This window comes from Amphiura filiformis, chromosome 20 (assembly GCF_039555335.1).
Source record: "Amphiura filiformis chromosome 20, Afil_fr2py, whole genome shotgun sequence".
Lineage (NCBI taxonomy): Eukaryota > Metazoa > Echinodermata > Ophiuroidea > Amphilepidida > Amphiuridae > Amphiura > Amphiura filiformis.
Genome location: NC_092647.1, coordinates 32621172 through 32645420, shown reverse-complemented (window position 1 = coordinate 32645420; position 24249 = coordinate 32621172). Strand labels below are relative to the sequence as shown.

Sequence of the window (24249 nt, the reverse complement as noted above, 5' to 3'; positions counted from 1 at the left end):
ACGTTGATATTTATTGCATCATCACAAGCCGAACCTTTACATGTATTCTGGGTAAAGTATTGTGGTATAAGAAGCAACTGACTGCCATATTGTTTGGTTTTTTTGTTTACACTTCAGATAGCAGAATCCATAGTTGCCGTTGCTCGCATTCTTGTTGAGAAGGTCCAAGATAGCGTTTTCTAAGTCATTGATGTCGGGGTATATACTCCATACTAGAGTTCCATCAAGTGGGTTTATTAAACCTAGCGATATGTCTGATGCACACATGTTGTTGGTACAACTGACTCCGTGGCTAGTGTTGTAGTTCTGTATACAATCAAATAACATTTAACAAATGAAAATAAGCAAATAAATAAGTAAAATAAAGATATGATACATACAAAAATGTAACAATGTAGTTTGAGAAAACGGAATAAGCACTAATTCAATGATAGACGTCATTGAATGGCCTCACAAAATTGCTTCTTTGGAACGCTTTCATCTTATTTAGAAACACACCTTCTGTACAATTGAGCATGGTGTGAGAGCGTTCAGATTTTGCCACCTTGAAATGCGACCGTATTACACAGGGCTCCTGTAATAGCAGATTTATCTGAAGGGTAACGATGTATAAATATGTTTTTAATAAATAATCTTTGATTAACTCCCGTTGGTCAGGGCACATCGGCTTCGTGTCACATGAATCTGGTATCAGTGACACCCGTATAATGATTTTAAATGTAGGCAGTCGAAGATTAATGATATTGATGGAATCGATCGGCCAAAATTTTTTTATGCTGGCTATCATTGATTTGCAAGCCTCTATTGTTCATGCAACACTATTCAAAGTAGTGAATATTTTAAGTCATCCAGTCGTTAAAATCACAAAGTTTTACTGGAACATACTTTTGCAACTTTCTACGTTGCGTCTGATACCATCAGACTTCATCAGGCAACTGACCCGCTGGGCTGGTCATGTGACACTTGAAGACGACTAAGGATCTTCTTGACCGCCCGATCCCGTGCGTGAGATAAGTTGTGTCTCAGTCCCCCCTTTCTTGTTAAGTGACGGCTGCTCTACTCACTCCCATGGGAACGGACAGTCAGATCCCTAGTTGTCTTCAAGTGTCAGCACAGCGAGTCAGTTGCCTGATGAAGTCTGGTAGCAGACACAACGTAGCAAGTTGTAAAAGTAAGTTCCAATAAAAAATTTAATTTCAAACTTTGTGACGTATTCAAAGTATTTTTTATAATATTCGACGTCACATAATAATAATGTTCTTTTTCGTCAACAAACATTCTTTAGTAAAAATAATATAAAGAAAATGAATTGAAACAGATTGCACTAGACAGAAGTTTGTGCTCACAGAGCACGAAAACAGCCGACAGCTTCGGAAAAGGTTATTGATTTATCGCAAAATATCGATATACCGGGAAATCCAGTGTTCCGATACCCGATAATGTCGCCCGACCTTCCCAAACAAAATAACCTGTCTCCTGAGAGCCCCCAACCTATTCAAGAAATCGGCAAGTACAGTTAGGGTAAATGGAAATCAACAGATTGGTTTACAACCTTGTTTGGAGTTCGTCAAGGATGTGTGATCTCACCTCAGATTTTTAACATCATACTGGAGATGGCTATGTTACATGCTCTGCACCAGGGGCGTAGATTTCTTTTTGACATGGGGGGGTTGGAAAAAGTGAATCCAGCACCTTATGGCGACAGAATAAGTTTATGGTACAAATGCGCGCGAAGCTATTTTGAAGCTAAACATCTCAGCTTTTGGACTAAGTTCAGGCCGTAAGCAAAGAGGACATCCACCTGAACATCACAATTCTCAACACTAAGCTTCTACAGGTGGAGGCGTTTACCTACCTGGGAGGAAAGATCATCCACAAAAGGATCCTGCTCAGAAGTTACTAAACTATGTCCTTGTTTGATCAATATTACTATAGGGAGGGAGCAGAATCCTGGATATCACGTTTGACGTTTGAAGATGTGCCTTGCCAAGATACTTGTAGTAACGCGGAGAGACAGGATCAGAAACACCCCATCCGCAAAATCTAGGGTGTTGAGTTTTCCCTCTCGGTAAAAAAAAAATTACCCGAAGAGACTGCATTATTATGGCCACATCCAGAGTATGCCTCCCTCCGGTCTTCCCAAGATTGTTTCCTTCGATTGTCTCATCCAGGCAATCGGACCTAAAGGAAGACCAGCAAAGAGGTGGACGGACTGCGTGCTAACCAACCAAAATTCCATATAGTAAAAGTCAGCCATATATAAGACGACAGAACAGTTTGGCGGGACATTATGATGCGGATGTTGCCACTCAACTCTCAGTTGGAGTGAACGGCAAAGGTCAAGGTAGGTCAAGTGCAAATTTGATAGTGCACAAACATTTTGTCTTCCTGTAACGATGCAGATTATTTTCCACCCGTTAACCCCATGAGAACTATATACCTGCCGATTGGCCAAAATGAACATCGTGTCCAATTTTGAACCAATCAAGGAGGGTGTTAATAAGATCATCTGCAAATGCAAGTTTGATCATAAATAGTTTAAAGCTTAGTCATAATTGGCAATTGAATCACCCCGGGTAAATTATTAACACCTTTACAAAAAACAGAACTGGTATGGGTTCATATACTAGGAGTAACCAGATGGGGAGGAGTAGGGAAGGGACCAACTTTGGTTCCCCCTCACCCACCATGTCACCTAACCAACCCAATCACTCAATAATGTTCAATCGTGTATAATCCCATTAGGCAACGAAAAAAACCTTGTTCTATTGACGTACGGACCTTTTCATTTGATTTGGAAGCGACCCTAAAATAAACATTTATAATAATGTGTTTGAATATCATAAAAATCTACACAATTAGCTTTTTTTTTCGCTTGCATTTTCTATAATCCAAATCAATTAATTTTAATACATGCATCACCAAACCGTAATTTCTGGGTCGGTTGGGCAAGTAGATCAGGGTGTTTTTTCGTCGCCTTTTAATACTGACGCAATTTTACCTCCATCTGGCAAATGATTAACTCCCGTTGGTCAGGGCACATCGGCTTCGGCTTTGATAAGAATAACTTACGAGCCGTGTCACATGAATCTGGTATCGGTGGCACTCGTTTACAGGAGACATAAGGAGGATGTTTCGTCTTGGGGTCGAATCTAGGCACCTTGCATCGATCATCGGATGTGTCTTTTGTACCGTCCGAGGAATGCTTTACATGGTAGAAAGATAATCATAATTATTAAGATTGTCAAAAAATGGTTTAGCAATTTGTGCTAGGATCTCAGACATACTCATCTGTCACGAGCACAGATATTTTCAACGAACACCGAGTCCGCCATGTTTTGGTGTTGCTCTGGAGACATTTCCCCCCTTTCCCATCATGCACTATTTCAGGGGTGTACTTCCGCCACAATTCCGCCAGGACAGTGTCACAAAATCTGTTCATTACAGTTTAGAATACGAACATTTCGGCTTTTTATACATTTTATAGATCTGAAGATGCCTAATTAATGACAGGACAGACAGTGATACACAGTGTCATCGCCCTGATATCTTCATGGCAGAAATCGTCATGGTAGGTTGAATCCACAGCCTCGCATGGCCATTTTGTTCCGACCTTTGAGAGGCATAATGAGCCGAGGGTCATGACTAAGGCTACTGACAAAAGCCTGGTGATTGACTTCTCTGTGTGTGAGTAAGCTTGTATACGCCATTGAGGTCAATGGTCATCGACTTTTATACTGCCTCCACGGGAGTTTCGAGTGCAGCTAGCTAGTGCGCTGTAGTCCATACAGGACCAACGCAATATCAAATCAGAATTTTGAGTTCAAGACGCACGCTTCTTTCTCAATACTCAAGCTAATGACTATCATATCCTTTCAACACATATGTTCAAGTGCAAGGATCTAAATATGGCTTCTTTAGAACAAAAAAATTACGGGAGATATTCATCATTTTCTACCACGGTATCCAAAGATTTATCGTCTGAATATCAATCGTGCATAGCACATTCACGTGTATCGAACCGGGTATTTATTTTAGTATCTCTGCTGTAGCTGTGATAAACTTCCTCCTCAGTGACAGCGAAATTCAAACCGCGAGCAAGAACATGTAATTCTTAGTCACTCAGAATACGTTGGGAACAGTTCTTAAAGGGCAGGTCTATAGCAAAACAACATCATATCATTGGCAAGCTAATATTATGAGGACAATGAAAATGACTCCTTTTTTGAGAAAATAAGACGTTTAAAATTGATATCCGCAAAAACCAACTTAAGCGGTGAGTTCCTTCGAACGAGACAGATTTGGCCTAGAAAAACGGTGACGTCATGAAATGAGATGTGCCCCCTGTGAGGGGATGAGGGAGGAAGAGGTGGAGGAGGGGACATGAAGAATGAGAGGGGGCTGGAGGAAGAGAGAAAGAGGGACAAAAGTATGAGGGGATGGAGAAGGGAGATAAGAAGAGGGAGTGATACTTTAGCAAGGAAAGAATAAGTACAGAGAAAGGAAAAGAAAGGAATGACAAATAAATGTAGGCCTTATAATAATTATTATAGAAACTAAACACAGCCCCCCAACATAGGCCTAACACTAACAGCACTATAGGCAGCCATTCGATGATGTCAATGCCTTTATGCGTTACGTATTTAAAACGCCCAGTCAGATGTATTTTACACCTGCCAAGCACAAGTCACCCAATTTCGAAAATTGGACGTTGAATGTACACTCTCATGAATATTGATTGGCTACATTTTCCAATATGTCAGCGCTCAAATCGGACACAATAGAACAATAGACCATTCAGTGCGCTGAGTGGCATAGTGTTTCTTATTTAATGACATTTATATTTGATGCATTGTAACTATTTGTTTACCACTGTTTCATGGTAAAAATTCTGACGAAAAAAAAATATATTAAAACATGGAAATGGTTGAAGAAACTCAAGAAAGTAATGTGTTTTCTGAATTTTGGTTAATTAATAAAATAACAAAGAAAATGTAAGTTTTTGTATGTAGGCATGAATGAGAAACTATCATGTTTTGGTTGAAATCACATTAAACATATCACAAGATTGGGTATGTGATTGAAAATCCTAAGCACATCTGGGCTAAACACATTGTCCTAAAAATACCATTTGTTGATTGTGTTCAGTTTGAACAGTCAACACCACAAAAATACATATCAAAATTCCCCGAATATCAACTTAGCGGAACAGTGCTTAATATGCATTAAACTAGAATGACCGCTTATGCAGTGGATGAAATCCTTTTAAAAATCATACCAATGTATCATTCTCATCAAGGATTTAGAAAATTGTCACTGCATAAGCGGCCATTTTGGATTTATGCAAATTAGACAACTGTTTAGTTTGACCTACCTCCGATATACATTTATTGAGTACCGGTAATGGGGAAAAGTTCAAATGTCAAAATTTGGATTCCATATGGGACAAAAAATAAAACATTCTATGATTTTGATCAAATTGGTCTTATATTGCTCCGCTGGAAAAAAAAAACATTTACAAAAAGAATAGTTTGCCATATCCCAGGTGATTTGTTACCTCGGTAACATGGTAAAAAAAAGATCAAAATCCATTGAGTCCTGTTGACCTTGACCTATTTTAGATGTTACCTGTTAAAATAATATCCAAATGATATTTGATTTTATATTTGCCAAAGGACCAATTTGAGACAAGTTGGGTTAAAACTGGAGCGAGTTTCAATTATAGACGCCTGTGGACCCCAAAATTTTGACCTTATTTTGTCTATAACACAAGAAGTGTATGTCGGAGACAGGTCAAACTATATATATATTTCCTGAATCTTTATGTTAAGAGGAATATATTGGTATGCTTTATTACCAAGATTAGACTAATTTTTGCCCACTGCCTATGCGGCTATTTTGGATTTATGCATATTAGGCAACTGTTCCATCACTTGGATTTTCGGTGACTTTTGATGTGTAACATAATATGCTTTTCTGAAATGAATGGTGATTAAATGGATTATGTCGCAACTAGTGTTGGGCTAACCGCTTTTTTCTTAATTTAGGCTATTACACGTCAATATCTTTTTCTTCCTCTTAAGGGGGTACTACACCCATAGATAAATTTGTGTCTATTTTTGTATTTTTCTAAAAAAAATATTAACACAGTGGTAACAAAAGTTATGTATATTATATGGGCAAGGAATCCAATTACTACACTGCAATTTCAGTGACCCAAGATAAGCGGTTTGTTATTTATAATAAGAAATAAGGTACCGTTAGGATGTACCTCATTTCCTATCATATATACTGAACCGCTTGTCTTGAGTCACTGAAATCTCAGTGTAGTAATTGGATCCCTTGCCCCAATAATATACATATTTTGTTGTTACCAGTGTGTTATTATTTTTGAGAAAAATGCAAAATAGTCACAATTTACCACAGGGGTGTAGTACCCCTTAAACTTGCGAAATACAGACTATGGCGATTGAGACCAAGTCGAATTGTTATTTCATGATCTTGACTCCCCCGCCACACACACACACCCCACCCACACACACCCCACTTAATCAATAACATTATCATGCATCTTGCCCACCAAGCCCACCAAATTTGCGAATTTTGTTGCCTTCGTAGCTCGCTAATTACATCATGTACCAACGTGAAGAAGACATGGGTAAGATTATCCCAAACTTACCGTATTCTTAGTGTTTTTGATCTGTTTATCCCCAGTGGCATGAAATATCAGATGAGACCAAGACTGAAATATTAAAAGTCATGATGCATTGAAAATACATGATTGAAATAAAATATATACTTTGAAACAGTGGCGTACGCAGGTGTTTTTTTTTTTTGGGGGGGTGTTGGGGGATGGGGAGAGGTCACAGGTCTCGATTCTCGACTGCTACAAAATATTCAGCTCGCTTGTTGACCCCTTTTTTGGATTCAGACATAAAAATGTTACAAAATAATGTTGTCTAAATTTCATAGAATTTGTACTGCATACTACATGTAATACAAGATCGCAACCAAACAGCAACGTATATACTGTTTGCAACAATTATCATGATTATATGACGTATGAATCAATGACCTTCGCTTGTCGCTTGAATGCAATTCTTTTGTGTTGCATAGCACCACACATGTGACTTGGAAGTTCTATTTGGGCGACATCATTGATCATTATGACCGATTTTTGTGATTTGACGCGAACAGACGACACATTATGCCTACTTCTTGGCAACACTGGCTCATATATATCGATGCTAGACTATTTTTACGAGTATAAACTCCCGTATATGCGGTATTACATACGTAAGTCAATGAAGCCGTGCATTTTCTCGCAATTTATCGTCTAGATGAACACATACCCTGTTCACCTCGAGTTTTCATGCCAGAATTTCACTCCCGAAACCGAAAACAAAAATACCAATCCTTTTCAGGGAGTGACAAAGAAAAGGATTTATCGCAATTCAAAACTTCAAAATAACAATTAGACCCAAAACCGAAAACAAAAACAAAAACTGAAAAGATAAAAAAAAGGACCCTTGTCAGATAGATACACATGACAAGTCTCAAAATATATATGCAATTTTATAGTAATAAATTTGTAAATATTATAATTCATATCCGTACATCTTTTGCTTGTTGAGGAGCGATATGAAGTCCGGCAATATATTCGTCATCTCTCCAGAATTGGAATGTTACTAATATGACACATACAAAGCCGATCAGGATTAATAATCGCCATGGTCGTCTCTTCTTAGAACCGATGGAGATATCAGCTGCTGCTGGTGGTGTATCGTATGTCCTAAAAGTAGATCTGTAATATATAAAGATGTATATCGTTACTTACTGTTTTTTTTGCGCAACGAAATGAAACGAAACAAAGAAAAATGTGATGGGCCCTAAAAAAGTACACATAAATTGAAGACAGTTTCCATGACAGTTGCCATTTACACCCATTTTGACTGGGACAGCTGTACAGTGTAATCGCAAATTTGAGATTCTAAGAAATAGAAGACGAAGACGAAGAAGAAGATAAGACCGGGTGTAAGACACTTCTCCTCTTTTAACAGGCTCTACTCTGAGACACCGAGCGGTCACTGGGTCTAGCAGTTCAAAGGGTATAGCATGTCTCGGAGTAGGCTATAGCCTGTAAACAGGGCCCTGTGGTAGGGCTACTCTATGCTAAGTTTTAAAGCTTGTGATGGCTATTTAACTATTTTCTCCAAACCACTGAACATGGAACACTGTGCAATTTGTCTCTGTATTACTAAAATACCGGTAGGGATGCACCATTTGACTTGGGAGGGGTTGGAAGTTGAAGTTGAGACAAAACAAATTACACTAGGTATTGGCCAGCTGTTGCTTTTTTTCATTAAATTGATGCATTTTATTGTAAGTGATAGTGGGGACTTTTTATTTCTTTTTTTGGTTTTTGTTTTTTTGTTTATTTGTTTATTTTTTTCAGAACCTTCCAGCACCCGCCCTTGAAGTCAAGTGGTGGGTCCCTTAAGAGCGGTATCCTTGTGTGCGCTGGGTCGTATCAGACTCAATATATGCATGTAGAAATGCAATGTAAAAGTTTGAAATAACTCCCAGTGGACACAATTTTAAGTCTGATGTCAATGACGTTGTATTTTTTGTTTTAATTTGGTTAGTGGTTGTAGCGACGTAAATACAAATTTCAAATTCATTATTGGTTATAATTTTGGTTGTCCAAATAACCAACCAAAATACAACATTAATGTTACGTTTGTTTTCTGACGGTAAGCATACCAGCCAAAATGTAACTGAAAACAAACACAAAGTTTGGTTAGTTTGTGACCAATAATAATTCAACGTATATTTCACGTATTTGTCTTTTTGACAACGTCAACATAACCAACATTATTCTAACGTTAATCTGACATGGCATTGGTCAGTTTGGTAACATCAATATAACCTAATGTAAATATAACACTAATACGTGTTACTTTTACGACGTCGACGCGACACAGCCAAAGTCGTCGCACAAAAAGCTTGAGCGCCATGTGTCGAATAGTATTTTAATACTTAAAGGGTCCTCTATTAAGATGCAGGCCCGGGATGCGTAATTTTTATGCAACCATAACGGGACGCAAAATTTTATTAAACCCTAATCCTAATCCTAATCCTAACCCTAACCCTAACCCTAACCCTAACCCTAACCCTTTCATATGTGTTCCTATGGGTTATAAATTGTTTGCGTCCCGTTATGGTTGCAGAAAAAAATAAAGCGCCCGGGATGCGACTATTCGAGTATTTCCTATAGTTCCTACCTTTTATCCATGGTGCTAGTATGATCTGGTTTGGCAGTGGTTTTAATGAGCTCGATTCAAGACTGGTGTAAAACTGTAGTAATGGCAATAACATTATAAAATCATATAAATAATAATTGGATGAAAAAGGAGGGAGAGAGAGGAAAAAGAGAGGATAAAGTTATAAGTTGTCCAGTGATAGTAGTGAGAAAGAAGAATTATTTTTTTAACAAAGACGATTTTATGTTCTCCTTTGATCTAAAGTCGGGATATTTTCATGTGGAGATATTCCCTGATCACACACAGTATCTGTGTTTTGCATGGGAGTTTGGTGGTATAATCAAGTATTTTTCATTCAAGGTCTTGGCTTTTGGGTTAAAATCGGCACCTTTTATCTTCACAAAATGTTTAAGACCTTTGGTAAGATAGAGTTGAATAAGAGTTGTGGTAGAGTTGAATAAGAGACTTCCCTTTGAGTATTGCTGTCCAGTTTCCTAGTATATTCAGATACTAGTGATTCGGGTTGCGGGGCCTGGTCGGCAGAGTGTGGGGGATTAAAGTTTTTTCAGAATTGGAACATATTTGAAAGGAAAAAGAGTTCCACCTGGAGAGAACTCAAAGGTGTATTTTAGCTTTGCAAGCCTTCACATCCCAATTGCAAGGAAAGAAGATATCATTGTCTACCGATAATTATAATCAAGGGGTGGTTTCCACAGTAACAAGGCAGCATGAAGCCAGAATTACAGAATTCGTAAGAACAAATGCATAGAAATAAATTGGGTTCCCCGGTCTGAAAATTCTGAAGCTTATGAGCTGAGCAGGAGAATAAATTTTGACGATTGGGCTGTGAGTCCAGAATTTGTTGACATGATTGATAAAATGTGGGGACCACATTCTGTAGACCGGTTTGCTGACGAATTCAACACGAAACTGAGATCATTTAATTCAAAATAGGCCCCTACTGGTCGCCCAAAACAGCTCACGTTGACGCCTTTACATGTGATTGGGCTGGAGCCCAGAATTGGTCAGTTCCACCAATAACCTCGGTGATCATGGTGAGCAAACCAGTCAAACACTTAGTGACATGCAAGGCTAACGGATATTCTGACAAAACTATGATCCCTCACGGTGATGTGCGTTAGAAAGTTGGGAAACATCCTTCATTAGCGAACTGTATTACTTTGAAAAGCTAAATGGTTGATCAAAATCGAAAATCTTACACTAAATGACTGAATTTCAGGCCTAAGTTTAACACCAGGATTTGAAAAAAAAATCAGTATCAAGCATTATAGTTTTTCCTGCCATTTATATTACTGAAAAATTGAAAATGATTGCTTTTCATTTGGCCGAGAAAAATAATTTTATATTGAAAAAGTGTAACTCAAAATTTTGTTCATTTCAATACCAAATTCGATCGTTTGTATTGCCTCATTAAATGACTGAGTGAGCCTTGCACATCAAAAGAATCGGTTGACCAGCGATCAGAATGAATACTGAATAGGAACCAAATCTGGTTACAATGAACTTTACGGGTCAAGTTGTAAGAAAAATAGTATTATATGACCCACTCCAAGTCTGTACACTTACATGTACATTTACAGTGTACAAATGTTTGAAATATTTAACTTAATTATGAAGTGAATTTACGATTTTGATTTTGAATTTTATCTTTTGAAAATTTCCGAATTTTTATTTTCAAATCATGAAATGTTATTGTGCAATTACCTTTGCCAGGTATGCAAATACCTTCATATAAATTAATGCACTGCTATCTTTAAAATGTATGTATGCAATTGCGTGAAATTTGTATCTTGAAATTACTTTCAATTTGATTTATAATTTTATCTTATGAAAATGTCAAATTGTACTAGGGAATTAATAATACTATTATTCTAATAGTATTATACTTTTGTTGTTAAGTAGTTAAGGTGGTACTACACCCCTTGATAAATCTGGGACTATTTTTGCATTTTTTCTCAAAAAATAATAACACACTGGTAACAAAAGTTATGTATATTATAGGGGCAAGGAATCCAGCTGCTACACTGGAATTTCAGTGACTCAAGACAAGCGGCACGTTATTTATGATAAGAGAACAGGTACTGCTAGAATGTACCTCTTGTCTTTAATCACTGAAGTAAAGTGAAGTAATTGAATACATGAATACAAAAGCCACCTAAGTCCATGGGAAGTGATTTTGAGAGAAAAACCTGTGTATCATTTTAATTCCTTCAGTTAGATTTACCTGGTCAATATGGTAAGTTTTACGTGCAAATGAGTGGATTAACCTGTATTAGGTATGACGATTAGCATTTCAGGGACTTCGTGGGGTTCATTTTAAATTTTGGACTTAGGTGGTTGTTTGAATCATATACAAAGACAACAATGTTAGAATGAGATTACCACTAATAAGATAATACAAAATAAAGCGCACAGGTATGTATAATGTTGATAAGCATTCTGCCATGTAATATAAACCACACACTTTCCTTTATTAAACCCATTTTTTTCAAAAGTCACTCTCTAGCAATGAATGTGTTACAAGTGGACTTTTATACATACTGGATTTTAATCAATGTGTTACAAGACTCAAATCATGGAATTGGGTGATTCTTTCATTCATGCTATTTTCACATGCTCAATAGACACAGAGGATGAATTTGAGTTGTTCTTTCATACATATGACAGGCCTATGTAAAGGAACACTTTCCCATGCTTAACTCAATTTGGTTTAAGTATGGACTTAGGTGGCTTTTGTATTCATATATTCAATTGGATTCGTTGCCCCTACATTATACATAACTTCTGTTACCAGGTGTAGTTATTTTTTGAGAAAAATGCAAAATTAGTCACAAAATTTATGAGGGGTGTAGTACCACCTTAATGTATAATAAAAGTATGTGGGGGTTTTGTTCACGCTGTATATGTAAGTCCGTCTGATGTATTATTTATGCTGTTGTTGGACCATAGACGAACAGGGGATACCTAAATTTTCCTCTGACTATGGAAGTGACGGGTATGTGCCTACCGGCGTCTCGAAGTAGGGGTCTATACGTACAAAACATAATTGTAGCCACGGTTGTTTGTAAATAAAAATCAGAATTCGTATACTGTGTTGGTATTATTCTTGCATCATAAAATGCACCATAAATGCAGTTATGGACCTTTCTCTCAAACACTTTAATTTCGACTTATATTCATATCAGTTAAGGGATCTGGAATGAGCGTTTTGGGCGTTTCGATGGTATTTTTTGTGGGACATGAGAGCACATCAGACATATCGAATTGCATTCTGAATACGAAGACTGTCTTTCTGATATCAAATAATTTTCATTTTTGAAATTCACGATATAATACAAATTTTATGACAAATTATTAAAATTTGATATTTTTCACATTTTTGATATATAACAGTCCTTTTGATATATCAAAAGTAATTTGATAAATCTAATGATATATTCTTAAAGTGTATGTAGCTGGGAGGAAAAGCCGACGATCAATTGAAAATTTTGACCTTTCATATTGAAGATATGGATTTTTTCCCCAAAAGACCAAATCTATTTTGGTGTTTTGGGGGAAAAAATCCATATCTTCAATACGAAAGGTCAATATTTTCAATTGGTCGTCAGCTTTTCATCCCACCTACATACACTTTAAGTATAAATCATCAGATTTATTAAATTTACTTCGAGTACTCTTAAATATGAAAAATATAAGTTTTTAATCATTTGCCATAAAATGTGTATTACATTGTGAATTTCAAAAAATACTATGAATTTGTTTCTTAGCTCACTTGTAATGGGTTTGAGCAGTCTATAATTCCAAAGTTAGTCACTTGTAAAGTAAACTTGTCATACATAGGCCTACATATATTATTATCTTAGTGGAACTTAGAGACTCGCTCCCATACTGCATTACACAAATATTTATACAAACAGCGTCCACAATATAATAAACATATTACTATAATATTTTACAGTAATTTCCAGTTTGGCCAAGATATTATTGTAAATATTATAGGTCTTCTAAGTTTGATAAAACGTGGAAAATAACATACCTTTAATAGGCAAAATGCAGATTTCCGTTATTTCGCAGTCTTGTCTTTCAAATGAAATGACAGTGTTAAAATCAAAGTGGGTATTTTGCTGCCTATATACACAATCCGATAATATGCAGTGATGCATTCAAGAGGTGATACTAAATTCGGTTATTCTATTAGCAACGCAAACCAATGGCATTCCGGCTTGTTAACGAGCTAGAAAGTCAGCCAATATACGTAATTATTATAAACTACTTTTTTTTAATAATTTTGAAATAAGTGAAATAATGCCACCTGCCCCCACATCTCATATGCACAGTTTATCCCTTACATATCCTGTGTCTTGAATAGCTATATAGCCCACCAACCCTGTGGTTAAGAGGCTAGGAAATAATTCCTAATATCTCATACCCTAGTACCTAATCTTGCTCCACATGACAACTTAGGCCCCGTACTATATTTAGCCCTTAAATCCGGCAAAGAGTCTGTTCAGTGTAGGATTTTTTAGTCTTTTTTATAAACATGTTTGCAATTGGCTTATAGCCATCACATGCTGACAATACACATAACTGATTGGTTAATCAAAACTAGCAGGTCATGGTCAGGCCTAATCACAAAGTAAACATATCATCTGTATAGAAAACTATGCAGCAGGCGATTTACTTCAGAAAAAGTTCAATATAACTACATTGCACAAAACTAAGTCCATTATCTATACTAGTTAATTTAATGTTTATTGACTCTTGTAATAACCCATGTAACCTGTATAATATTGGTGTTCATAAAAGTAGGACTATGAGACAAATATCCCTGACCCTGACAAAAGCCATCAAGAGCAAATGGCTGTGTAATTTGTTTACTTTAGTGATAATGCATCTTCAATACAATTTTCTTCATAGTTATAGCCAAATTTGTTTCCTGTACATGTAGGAGGCTTAATAAAAATTCCTTTAAAAAAGGAATGGGGCGCCCAATGTGAGCTTGGTGTGATGTGGTGAATTTCATGGTGTTTAGATTTGGTATTATCTCTTGCAAACCCGATGACACCTCATTATAGAAATCAGACCTGTCGATAGGTTGTAAGAGAGGATAGCCTTTTCCAGGCACGAATTGGGCTACATATAAAGAAAGTTTTGCTACTTTGCAACGCAATAAAAACCTAAATGCAAAATGAGATCTTGTATAGGTGGCTCCTCGAGGTGGCTTAAAAACTAAATGCAAAATGAGGTTTTTTAAAAAATATTGTTTTCCAGAGTCAAGACGCAGGTATCATTATTAAGCCTCATATCACTTATTTATTGTCGAATGTAGGTTAGATACCCGGGTTAGATATGAATATTAAATGTTAGACCAAAGTAGCTCAAAGTACATGTACTATACACCTGATCCGTGAACTTGTATTTTTTAAAGACAAATTCGTGTTTATATTTTACTAGCGTATCTAATTGTAGCCTTGGTCAAGGCTTCCTCCTTTTGTGTAGGACGAAAGCCTTGACGGGTTTGTAATTGGATTAAATATGGCCCTACACAAATGAATGGGAGAGCAAATAATCTGCAACACAGATCAGAAGCAACCAATCATATGCTTCCCCTGTTTCAGTCACTGCTATTTGGGAATCATAACTTTTAAAATAGACCAACTTTGAATTTCATTAAAAAAAATTGATGGTTTTGTTATGAAATATTCAACTATATGAAGAACTATATCCCATTCTCGGGAAATCAAGCTTAACTATCATAAATGAAGTGAAGTGACATTATTTGTATAAATATTGTATGTTTCTTTTTACATTTTGTGTATAATTTGCAGTACAAAACTACTAACTACTAAAATAAATGGACTTTCCCAGATTTTGAAAAATAACTGAAAGCCACCCATGGTGTATTACACAGTGACATCGCCCCGATGTCTTCATAGTAGAAATCGCCATGGTAGGGTGAATCCACAGCCACCCATGACCATTTTATTCGGACCTTTATGAGATGCATATTATTAGCGAAGTGACCTGACTAAGGCTACTGAATAGACGGGGTAATTGATTTCTCGCTCTGTGAGCAAGCTTGTATACGACATTGCGGTCAATGGTCATACTCTCTCCACTTGAGTGAGTGCCGATATAGCCTGCTGCGCGCTGTAGTTCATATTGGACCAAGGCAATATAAAATTGATAGTTTTGGGCAATTTTTTAGTTCAAAGCGCACGGCCAATTTTCAAAGCGCACGCCAGCGACTATAATATCTGTTCAACACGTATTTTCAAGTGTATGAGACCACATCTGGTTACATGAGAAAAATTCATTTACGGGAGATATTCATCATTTTTAACCCAGTATCCGAAGATTTTCGTCTGATATCAAAATCGTGCATAGCAATTCACGTGTATGGATCCCGTGTATTCATTTTAATGTCTCTGCTGCACCAAATAATTATTAGCCAGGCGATGTCGGTGTGTATTATGTAATCAATTACCAACTCTACAAGTCCTTGGCGCTGGCTGCATGAGCTGGGGAGGAAGTACGCCTTTTGGGCATGGTGTTTTTTTGCTCAAACACTACCCCTGCAGTGCACAGTATGCCTAAGAGTATGATAAGAAAGTTCACTATCTAGCAATTCAAATGTCAAATAGATTTTTACAAAGTTATGATGGTAAATAATTATTTTGAAAGAATAACTTCAAAATTTTGGAAAAAATAGAAATTTTTGGAAGATGTGGCAAAGCCTCATTTTACATTCACTAACTATGGACACCAAAGGACTTGAAGCAAGTCTAATCTAATTGTTACAACCAGACCATTGCCACAGGCGTCAATTCCAGGGGGAGGGGGCATGGGGACATGTTCACTCCACATATTGGGATGGGAGGGACACAATGTCAAATGTTAACCCCCCACGTTTCGGCAAATACTTCCTTGGTCTAATTTGTACTCATTTATTTTCAATTAGCATGATTAGGTCCAATTAGAAATTTTCCAGGAAATGCATTTCTAAAATTTGACCTCTGCATGACCTTTGACATGGCCCCTGTAAAATGTACCCCTGGTCATGAGATTTGTTGTCACCGAGTTTGAGCCCTATACCCCTTACAGATGTCAAGATAATGCAACTGTAAGATTTTACCCCCTTAATGACCTTTGACCCCAATTCCGTGTGCAAGTTATGGGCACTGGGTAAAGCCGATGCACATGTATAAGTGACGTAATATGTGGCACAAGAAGCATTTTGAAGGTATTTGGTTATATACCGGAAATTCACCCTTAAATACCTTTGACCTCAATCATGTTTGCACCTCATGATCACTGGATATAGCCAATACATATGTGCAAGTTACGTAATTGTAGGAGGAGGAGCATTTTGAAATTACCTAGTTTTTGTTTTCAGAAGAAGAAGAAAGCAGAATCGGATATCATTAGAATACTAACCCCCCAGCTAGGTATTCTAATGATATCCGATTCATAAACCCCCAGCTAGGTAATAATATTTAAATAACTTTTTATAACATTTTTGAAAATTATTATTTTAAAAAGTTCACATTAGAGTCCAAATTATCAAAGCGTTAGGCGTTACACAACACAGCGTTACACAAATGTTCTCTAATGTTTCAAACACGTTGTGTTTTCTGGGATAATTATCTCAATTATATGACTGACTTAAGTACATTATTATTTCTTAAAAAGGGACATTTTTGGGCGGGAGGACTTTTTTTTCAAATTCCATACTTAGACATATGGCAGGGATACTAACGCTACAGCTTAATGCGCCATGATCAAACGCGCATTGAATCATAGAGCTTTAAGTGCACTCTTTTATAGCTTTACATTATCTGGATTAATAAAGTTCAAGTATGATTTTAGCCTATCTTTATAAAAAGATGGGCACTTTTTTTCCAACTTTGAATTTGCTTTGAAATAATATTGCAGTTGAAAATCAAATTTCCGCCAAAAGGAGAAATAAAATCATCAAAAAGGATCTTCCAACCAGACAAGGAAGTGTAATTTATTAGCCCACTTAATTTTTTGTGCACGAAAAATTGATATAGGCTAACATCCACCATCCACCATCTTTAATCCTCCTTCATCAATGTCACCAATAATAGAAGTTTTCTTAATAATCCCTTTACCACCATTCCAAAGGAAATTATAAATGATTTTTCTTTTATCAATCTGATTAATAACACAGTATAACACAGTATTTCTTGGATTTATCTATTTAGATTATGTAAATATGTATAAGTTGCTACTGTATTTTGTGCAACGAAACGAAACAAAACAAATGTGGTGGGCCTTAAAGGAAGTGTCCAGCAATCACAACATTATGTCTTATATGTTAGAAAAATAATTATCAATCACCAATCACATGGTTTTATTTAAAACAAACTCATATTAACCATAAAAACGAATAAAAACAGCCATCTCTCAACACGCGATGTTCAAAATTCCCGCGCCGAAATTGTCTTCTCTAGGCTCTACTCCGAGACACCGTGCGGTCACTAGGTTTAGCAGTTCAAAGGTTATAGTATGTGCCGGAATAGGCTATAGCGTGTAAAAGGGCCATGTGGTAGGGCTACTCTTATTTTTCTTCATTAAGTAGCACTTTTATTGTATTACACAATTGAGTGGGGATTTAGAGCGTTTGTGGGGAAAGGTTTTTAAGTGATAGTGGGGAATTTTTTTGTTTGGTTGTTTTTTGGGGTTTTTTTTGCTCATGTAGTGGTACAGTTTTTTTAGAAACTTCCAGCACCCGCACTGGTAATCTATGAGCAGTATTCTTGTGTGCGCTGGGCCGTATCAATATACAGGGTGAGTAAAAAAAATGCAATAGAGCAAAGAATCGATATTTATGTAAGAACCAAGTTGAACTTTTCCATTATAGAAAATTTGTATAAATGCCACACTCAATAGTCACCTGCTGTGAAAATTTTTTATTTTGGTTATTGGTTGTAGCGACGTAAACTAAAGCGACAACCAAATTTCAACTTCACTATTGGTTATATTTTGGTTGTTCAACTAAAATACGACGTTAAAGCCATATTATAACATTTCTGTAAAAGTAGATTAGTATTTATTTTCCATAAAATGTTAGCTTTTACCATGTTTTACTGTCAGATATGTCCCCTTTTAATTTTGAGGCGAACAAGTGAGGTAAAGCATAGAAAATTGGAATTTACCACTAGCGCCCATGCATGTTACTCCCGCGGTTGTAATACGGTACGATCCTCGGTGTGTGTGTGTGGGGGTGTGTTTGTGTGTGTGTGTGGGGGGGGGGGGGGTGTACGTGTATCCCACGCGCCGTGTACGTACTGTGCATACGTGTTCGACTAATACTTCTATCGTAATAATAAAACGCCGGTTCCATCGTTTTATTCAAAATCTCGAATGTTGACAAAACTACAGCACCTAAAGTCTTGATTTTTGCAGAGTATCTTTATTGCCTAAAGTACATTACAATCGTGTAAAAACCAGAATTTTAATTTTTTGGGGGCGTTCTCCTCAGCAAATGTTATAATATGGCTTTAATATTACGTTTGTTTTCTGACGGTAAGCATACCAACCAAAATGTAACATAAAGCAAAACACAAAGTTTGGTTAGTTTGGAAACATATTTTACATATGTATTTGTCTTTTTGACAACGTCAACATAACCAACATTATTCTAACGTTAATCTGACATGGCATTGGTCAGTTTGGTAACATCAATACATGTATAACCTAACTTGAAAATAACACTAATACGTGTTATTTTTAAAAGAGCCCCATTTGTCGAATAGTATTTTAAGGCTTTTAACGGTCCTCTAAAAGATGCGTACCCGGGATGCGGCTATTCACGCATTTCCGCTAGTTCCTACCTTTTATCCATGGTGCCAGTATGTAAGTCCTTGATCTGGTTAGGCAGTGGTTGTAAGGAGCTCGATTCAAGACTGGTTTAAAACTGTGTAGTAATGACAATAACGTTATAAAATCATGAATAATTATTGGATGAAAAAACTCAACCCAGTATAAATATTGCATTAATATACCAAAGATCGACGACGTCCTGTAAAATGAAACTAGAAGTGAGGAAGTGAACATAAACGATTACGTTTGTACAAAAAGCTACAAAAACAATGGTTTGAAGAATGTCTCATTATGTAAAGCTTTCTTCTTCAAAATGTTATTTAACTAAACGCTGCATTAATAATAATAATAATAATGGTGGATTCTTAATGCGTCAAAAGTAGGCCTACATTTGTGTTCCATTGCAAATACTTCAGTTGCTCACCTTGTCGCGGAACCTCTAAAAATAGTTCTAAAATATAGGCCTAAACGATATAAAGGAATCGCCTATTCTCATCAGCACAGCGCAATTCTCAGAGTGTATTCTATATTTATATCATGCGTATATACGGAACCACAAATTTAACTCATATCGAGTCTGTGGCATAAAGTTAACAGTGACGAAAATTGACAATAAATTAATCAAAATGTGCTTCATTTGGAAATCGTCAATCTTAACCAACACCTGCCTACCAATAGCACATGGCAAGTAACTAGTTTTTCCCACGGATACTTACTAGATTCAATTCATTCAATTCAATTTTATTAAAAAATAACCTCGTGGCCCTAAGGCCAAATTGTGTATATTTTTACATGGTATAAAAGATACAAAATCAATACATGCTTTTAAAATCTAAATACAACAGGAATAGAAAAACACTTATTAATAAAATAAATAAAAAAAAGTATTGCACAATAATCAATCACTGATATTGCCACAACACGCCTAACTTATTTAAAATTATTCATGCCGCAAAAACCCCAAATTAGAAATCCTCACTCACTCATTTGCATAACTCAAACACTTACTACTTACAGGCAACAAATTACACTCACAATCATACTTGATGCAGCAAACATATGCAGTCTCAAAACAATACATGGACACTTCTAAAATACACACCCCCAACTTACTCACATAAAAAAACATGCACAGAAACATTACACTCACTTCCCATCAGCCTCTCAGGAACATGAATATATATTGCACTTTAAAAACTGAACACTTAGAAATACACATTAAATACAAGCAAAAAATATATATCCTAAAAACAAACTTAAAAGGAAAACTTTTAAATAAAACCAAAATTATTACTCAAAAGCCAAGGAATCAGGAGCAATGTAAGTGAAAGCAGCCAAAGTGCCTTTTAGTTTAGCATTCAAAAGATTCACTGCTCAGTGCTAGAAGTGGGTAAGTGCAATAGCTGCCTCGTGAACGTTTGCCAATTTACACATAGTATATTCATATATTACATGGTATCTGCACATATCATATATTGAACTTTAATATCCACTTCTGGCACTGAGCAGTCGGTCGCTTTGTCTCATTATTGTTCATGAACAAAAAAGTCAATCCAGTAATTTTATATCCAGAAAAAGTAAATATATATGGCATTTTAGGGTTAAAATTTGGAATTGTTTATGTTATATTGCTCTACTGGTCAGCAGGCTGGATTGTTTTACTAATATCGTAGGATGGATGGGCAGAGACATTGGCCCACCTTCTGCAAGAATAAAATCACTGTGCTTAAACTTTTATAATATAGAAATACTGCATTTAATTTATGCATAATTATTTGCAAACATTTACCTATTGTAAAACGCATTTTTGTTAATACCAAGTTTTTTTTTTTCTGGAATGTGAATATTATATGCTAAATGAGATCTGCATTGATAATATACTAACTTGTAAAAATAGAGTGGTCGTATACTATACTGCGCCAGAAAGTATCCTTACACTTGGAAGAAGAATCCTAATTTTAAAACGTAACCATGGGTAAATTTATTTGTTTATTCCCGAAGGAACTCAATTTGAGTTGCTCTTGGTTGTGTTCATTCTTTATTGTTACGAAAAATCAAATTTAAATGAAAATTTATTTAAAAAAAATTAAAAATGAAAACTATTGTTACATGGGGTAGAAAAACAAACTTACTTTCTTGTATTTTCACATGTATTTCAATGTGACGTTTATTTAGTGGTGTGCGCCCTTCGAAGTTTCATTTTTAATAGGCTATGGGCATGATTGATACCTGATTTTAAGTGCCAAAAAGTTGAGATATCTACTGGCAAAGAAAAAAGGTCTGTTGTCTGTTTACGTCCACAAATATGCCAATTTCATTCTTAAACGCACGAAAAATTTACTTCAAAACACAAGTCCCGGTCGAATTGCCAGTGTGAGACCGTGCTACTGTTTTCATTTTCGGACTCAACGCACCCCTTATAATATTAGTAAAGGGAATTTGTGTTGTCGACTAGCGGCGCACAGTGTCATCGCCCCGATATCTTCATGGCAGAAATCACCGCCACGCATGGCCATTTTGTTCCGACCTGTTTAATAGTTTTGAGTCGCATAATGGCCCGAAGGACATCTGACTAAGGTTACTGACAATAGCCCGGTTACCATGGGTGACTGACCTCGCTAGTGTGTGAGTGACCATGGTACGCCATATGTAACCTGCTTTTAGACTACCTCCACGATTGGCCTATACACTGCGCTATATAGTCGGCACATATAAAATCAGAATTATTGACAATTTTTGAGTTCAAAACGCAAGCTTCTTTCTAGACGCTAGCTAACGACTATCATATCTATTCAAAACATATATTCAAGTGCAAAGAACCACATCTGGCTTCTTTAGACGAAATCATTTACGGGAGATATTCATAATTTTCTACCCCGGTATCCAAAGATTTTCGTCTCATATCCAACTCGTGCACAGCACATTCACAAGTATCGATCCCGGGTATTGATTTTAGTATCTCTGATGCACCAAGTAATTATTAGCCAGGCGATGTCGGTGTGCGGCGTGTTGGACTGGACTGAGAGGTGCACCCCAATATACCTGTCTGTAGCAAGCAATAATGCTAATCAAGCAGTGGCGGCGGAAGCATTACAATTTATGGGGGGGGGGGTTAGGAGATGACCATATTTTGTTCCGGTTTTACTGGAGACATGTTCAAGATTTTATTTTTTAATTTTGACATTAAGTGGGAAATTTAATATCTTGGATGACTAAGTTTCACAGTTTCCCTAAAATCTTTTAGTGAAAACAATACTGATCCCGTGCGCATCATTCCGCAACGCGAAGTTTGCATATACAAATTCGGAAATTAGGTTGGTTTGGAAAAACGTTTCTCCTACCTTAATCATTCACTAACTAAAGTAGTTTACATTATGCTATTCACCTTGTGCTGTTAATACATGTTTGGCTTTTACATTAAAAAGAAGTTCGTACAAAGGCATTTTGCATCATTCCGCAACGCTTGGAATTGCCCATTTCTCCGAGAGTACCAAGTTCTGTGCAAATGTGCAGGTATCGATACCGACAGGCCTTTATACATTTGACCATGACTGCCATGTTGTAGTGATAATGAATCGCTGTTTCTACAATTTCTGCCCTTGTGTATCAATTTTGTCCTGGTATTATTGGCCTCATTATAATTGCTTATCACCAACTTTGGAGATCGAAAATAAATTATTGAAAATTTTACCTGCTTTACGACACACAAAAACTTGTAGAAATTATAGTTCCTATATCTCGTTTGGCTGTCAATGCCTCATTTCAAATGTTTAGTTTTAGTTTTGGTTTTGGTCACGTGGTTTCCTATTGTCCTGCCTAACCACTTGAATCATAAGATATCGAACTCATTCTTTCTACCTTTTGTTAAAAACTGAACATTTGTGTCAGTCAGTTTCGGTTTTGGTTTCAGTTTCTTATAAGTGGTGTGAAGAAAACATTATTTGGTTTGAAGTTATCTACTCTAAGTATACAAAAGAAATGTTTAAATTTCGCAGTGCAATATTCACGAGGAGAGAAATCGAGCATGGTAATCTACATTGAAAGACGTGGTTTACAAAATCGAATAAGCCATGCTATTTCACCTGTGAAAAAATATAGACCATCGAAATATTTGCATTCGACATTACAAAAGGGGCCACTATTGTAATGTATAGGTGCTATAAACAAAATCGATTCATGTCCTTAATCCCATGTACCAGAATCGATGGAAGGCCATTATATGACCTATAATAAACTAATGACTTTTACTGAAGCAATTTTTACTGCAAAAAGTAGAAGATAGAGGGGAGAAGAGATTGTGTGTGGTGTGTGTGTGTGTGTGTGGGGGGGGGGGCAAGGGGGTATGGGCCGGGAGAAAGAGAAACAGATGGGAGAGAGCATTGGAAGTGAAAGAGAAGGGGGAGGAGAGCTCGAGATGAAGATATCGAATGTAGGGGAGGAGGAGGGGAGAGAAGGAGTCACTTAGGGAAGAGGTGGTTATATAGGGAGGGGAGCCCCCTCTTAAAGAGGTATTGGTTGTGCTTCATGGGGATAATAAATTAATTCATAATCAAATCATCTCCATGCATCGTTTATGTTTCATACAAACAAACAAAGCCCCCCACCCCACCCCATCCTTCAATATACGCGCATGTATATGATTTCTATGCCTAGTACTCGTGAGTGTAATATGCCACCTACGACCGAGAGCATCAACTGTCGTCCGCGGGATAGATTTCCGATATCAATCATGATAATAATTATGTTAGCACAATAGGCTATTGTATACTTCTGGTTATATACCCTATACTGTGTCCTCCCAGCATAATAGTGTTATGATTGCAGACCAGATCTGCTCTACTTTTTAATCCCTTGATTTTTGGTTTCTGAACAAAAGAGAAACCAAAACTATAGATTTGAAATGAGGGACTGTCATACACATTATCACTGACACATAGACACGTAATCATGCACAGAATATCCACTCGTATATGCACAATGTGATTGTTTGTATTTTTCACTCTAAAGAATACCATGAAACCAATGACAAAAGATAGTAATTTCGTAAATACTTAAACATGTTATACAGGGTGTCCCAAAAAAAAGAGGCCCCACATTGCGCCCTCTTTTTCTCATA

The 24249-nt window shown here is 36.6% G+C and overlaps 1 protein-coding gene across 1 annotated transcript; it reads right to left on the bottom strand.

Annotated features, from left to right (window-relative positions):
* Positions 1-36: 36 nt before the first annotated feature.
* On the bottom strand, positions 37-13428 carry LOC140142613 (uncharacterized). The gene is made up of 6 exons (XM_072164613.1): positions 13321-13428; positions 9285-9357; positions 7618-7804; positions 6680-6742; positions 3002-3205; positions 37-306 (listed from the first exon to the last, which is right to left on the bottom strand). The coding sequence occupies exons 2-6, from the start codon at positions 9293-9295 to the stop codon at positions 37-39; spliced, it is 735 nt and encodes a 244-aa protein (XP_072020714.1). The 5' UTR covers positions 9296-9357; positions 13321-13428.
* Positions 13429-24249: the final 10821 nt, after the last annotated feature.

What these genes read in the sequence shown, in the direction of transcription:
- LOC140142613 (XM_072164613.1), bottom strand. An exon ending in TCAAAAACACTAAGAATACG is followed by an intron (nt 3,206 to 6,679) that starts GTAAGTTTGGGA and finishes TACCATGTAAAG; the next exon opens with CATTCCTCGGACGGTACAAA. An exon ending in TAATCATTTGCCAGATGGAG is followed by an intron (nt 307 to 3,001) that starts GTAAAATTGCGT and finishes GATTGTATACAG; the next exon opens with AACTACAACACTAGCCACGG.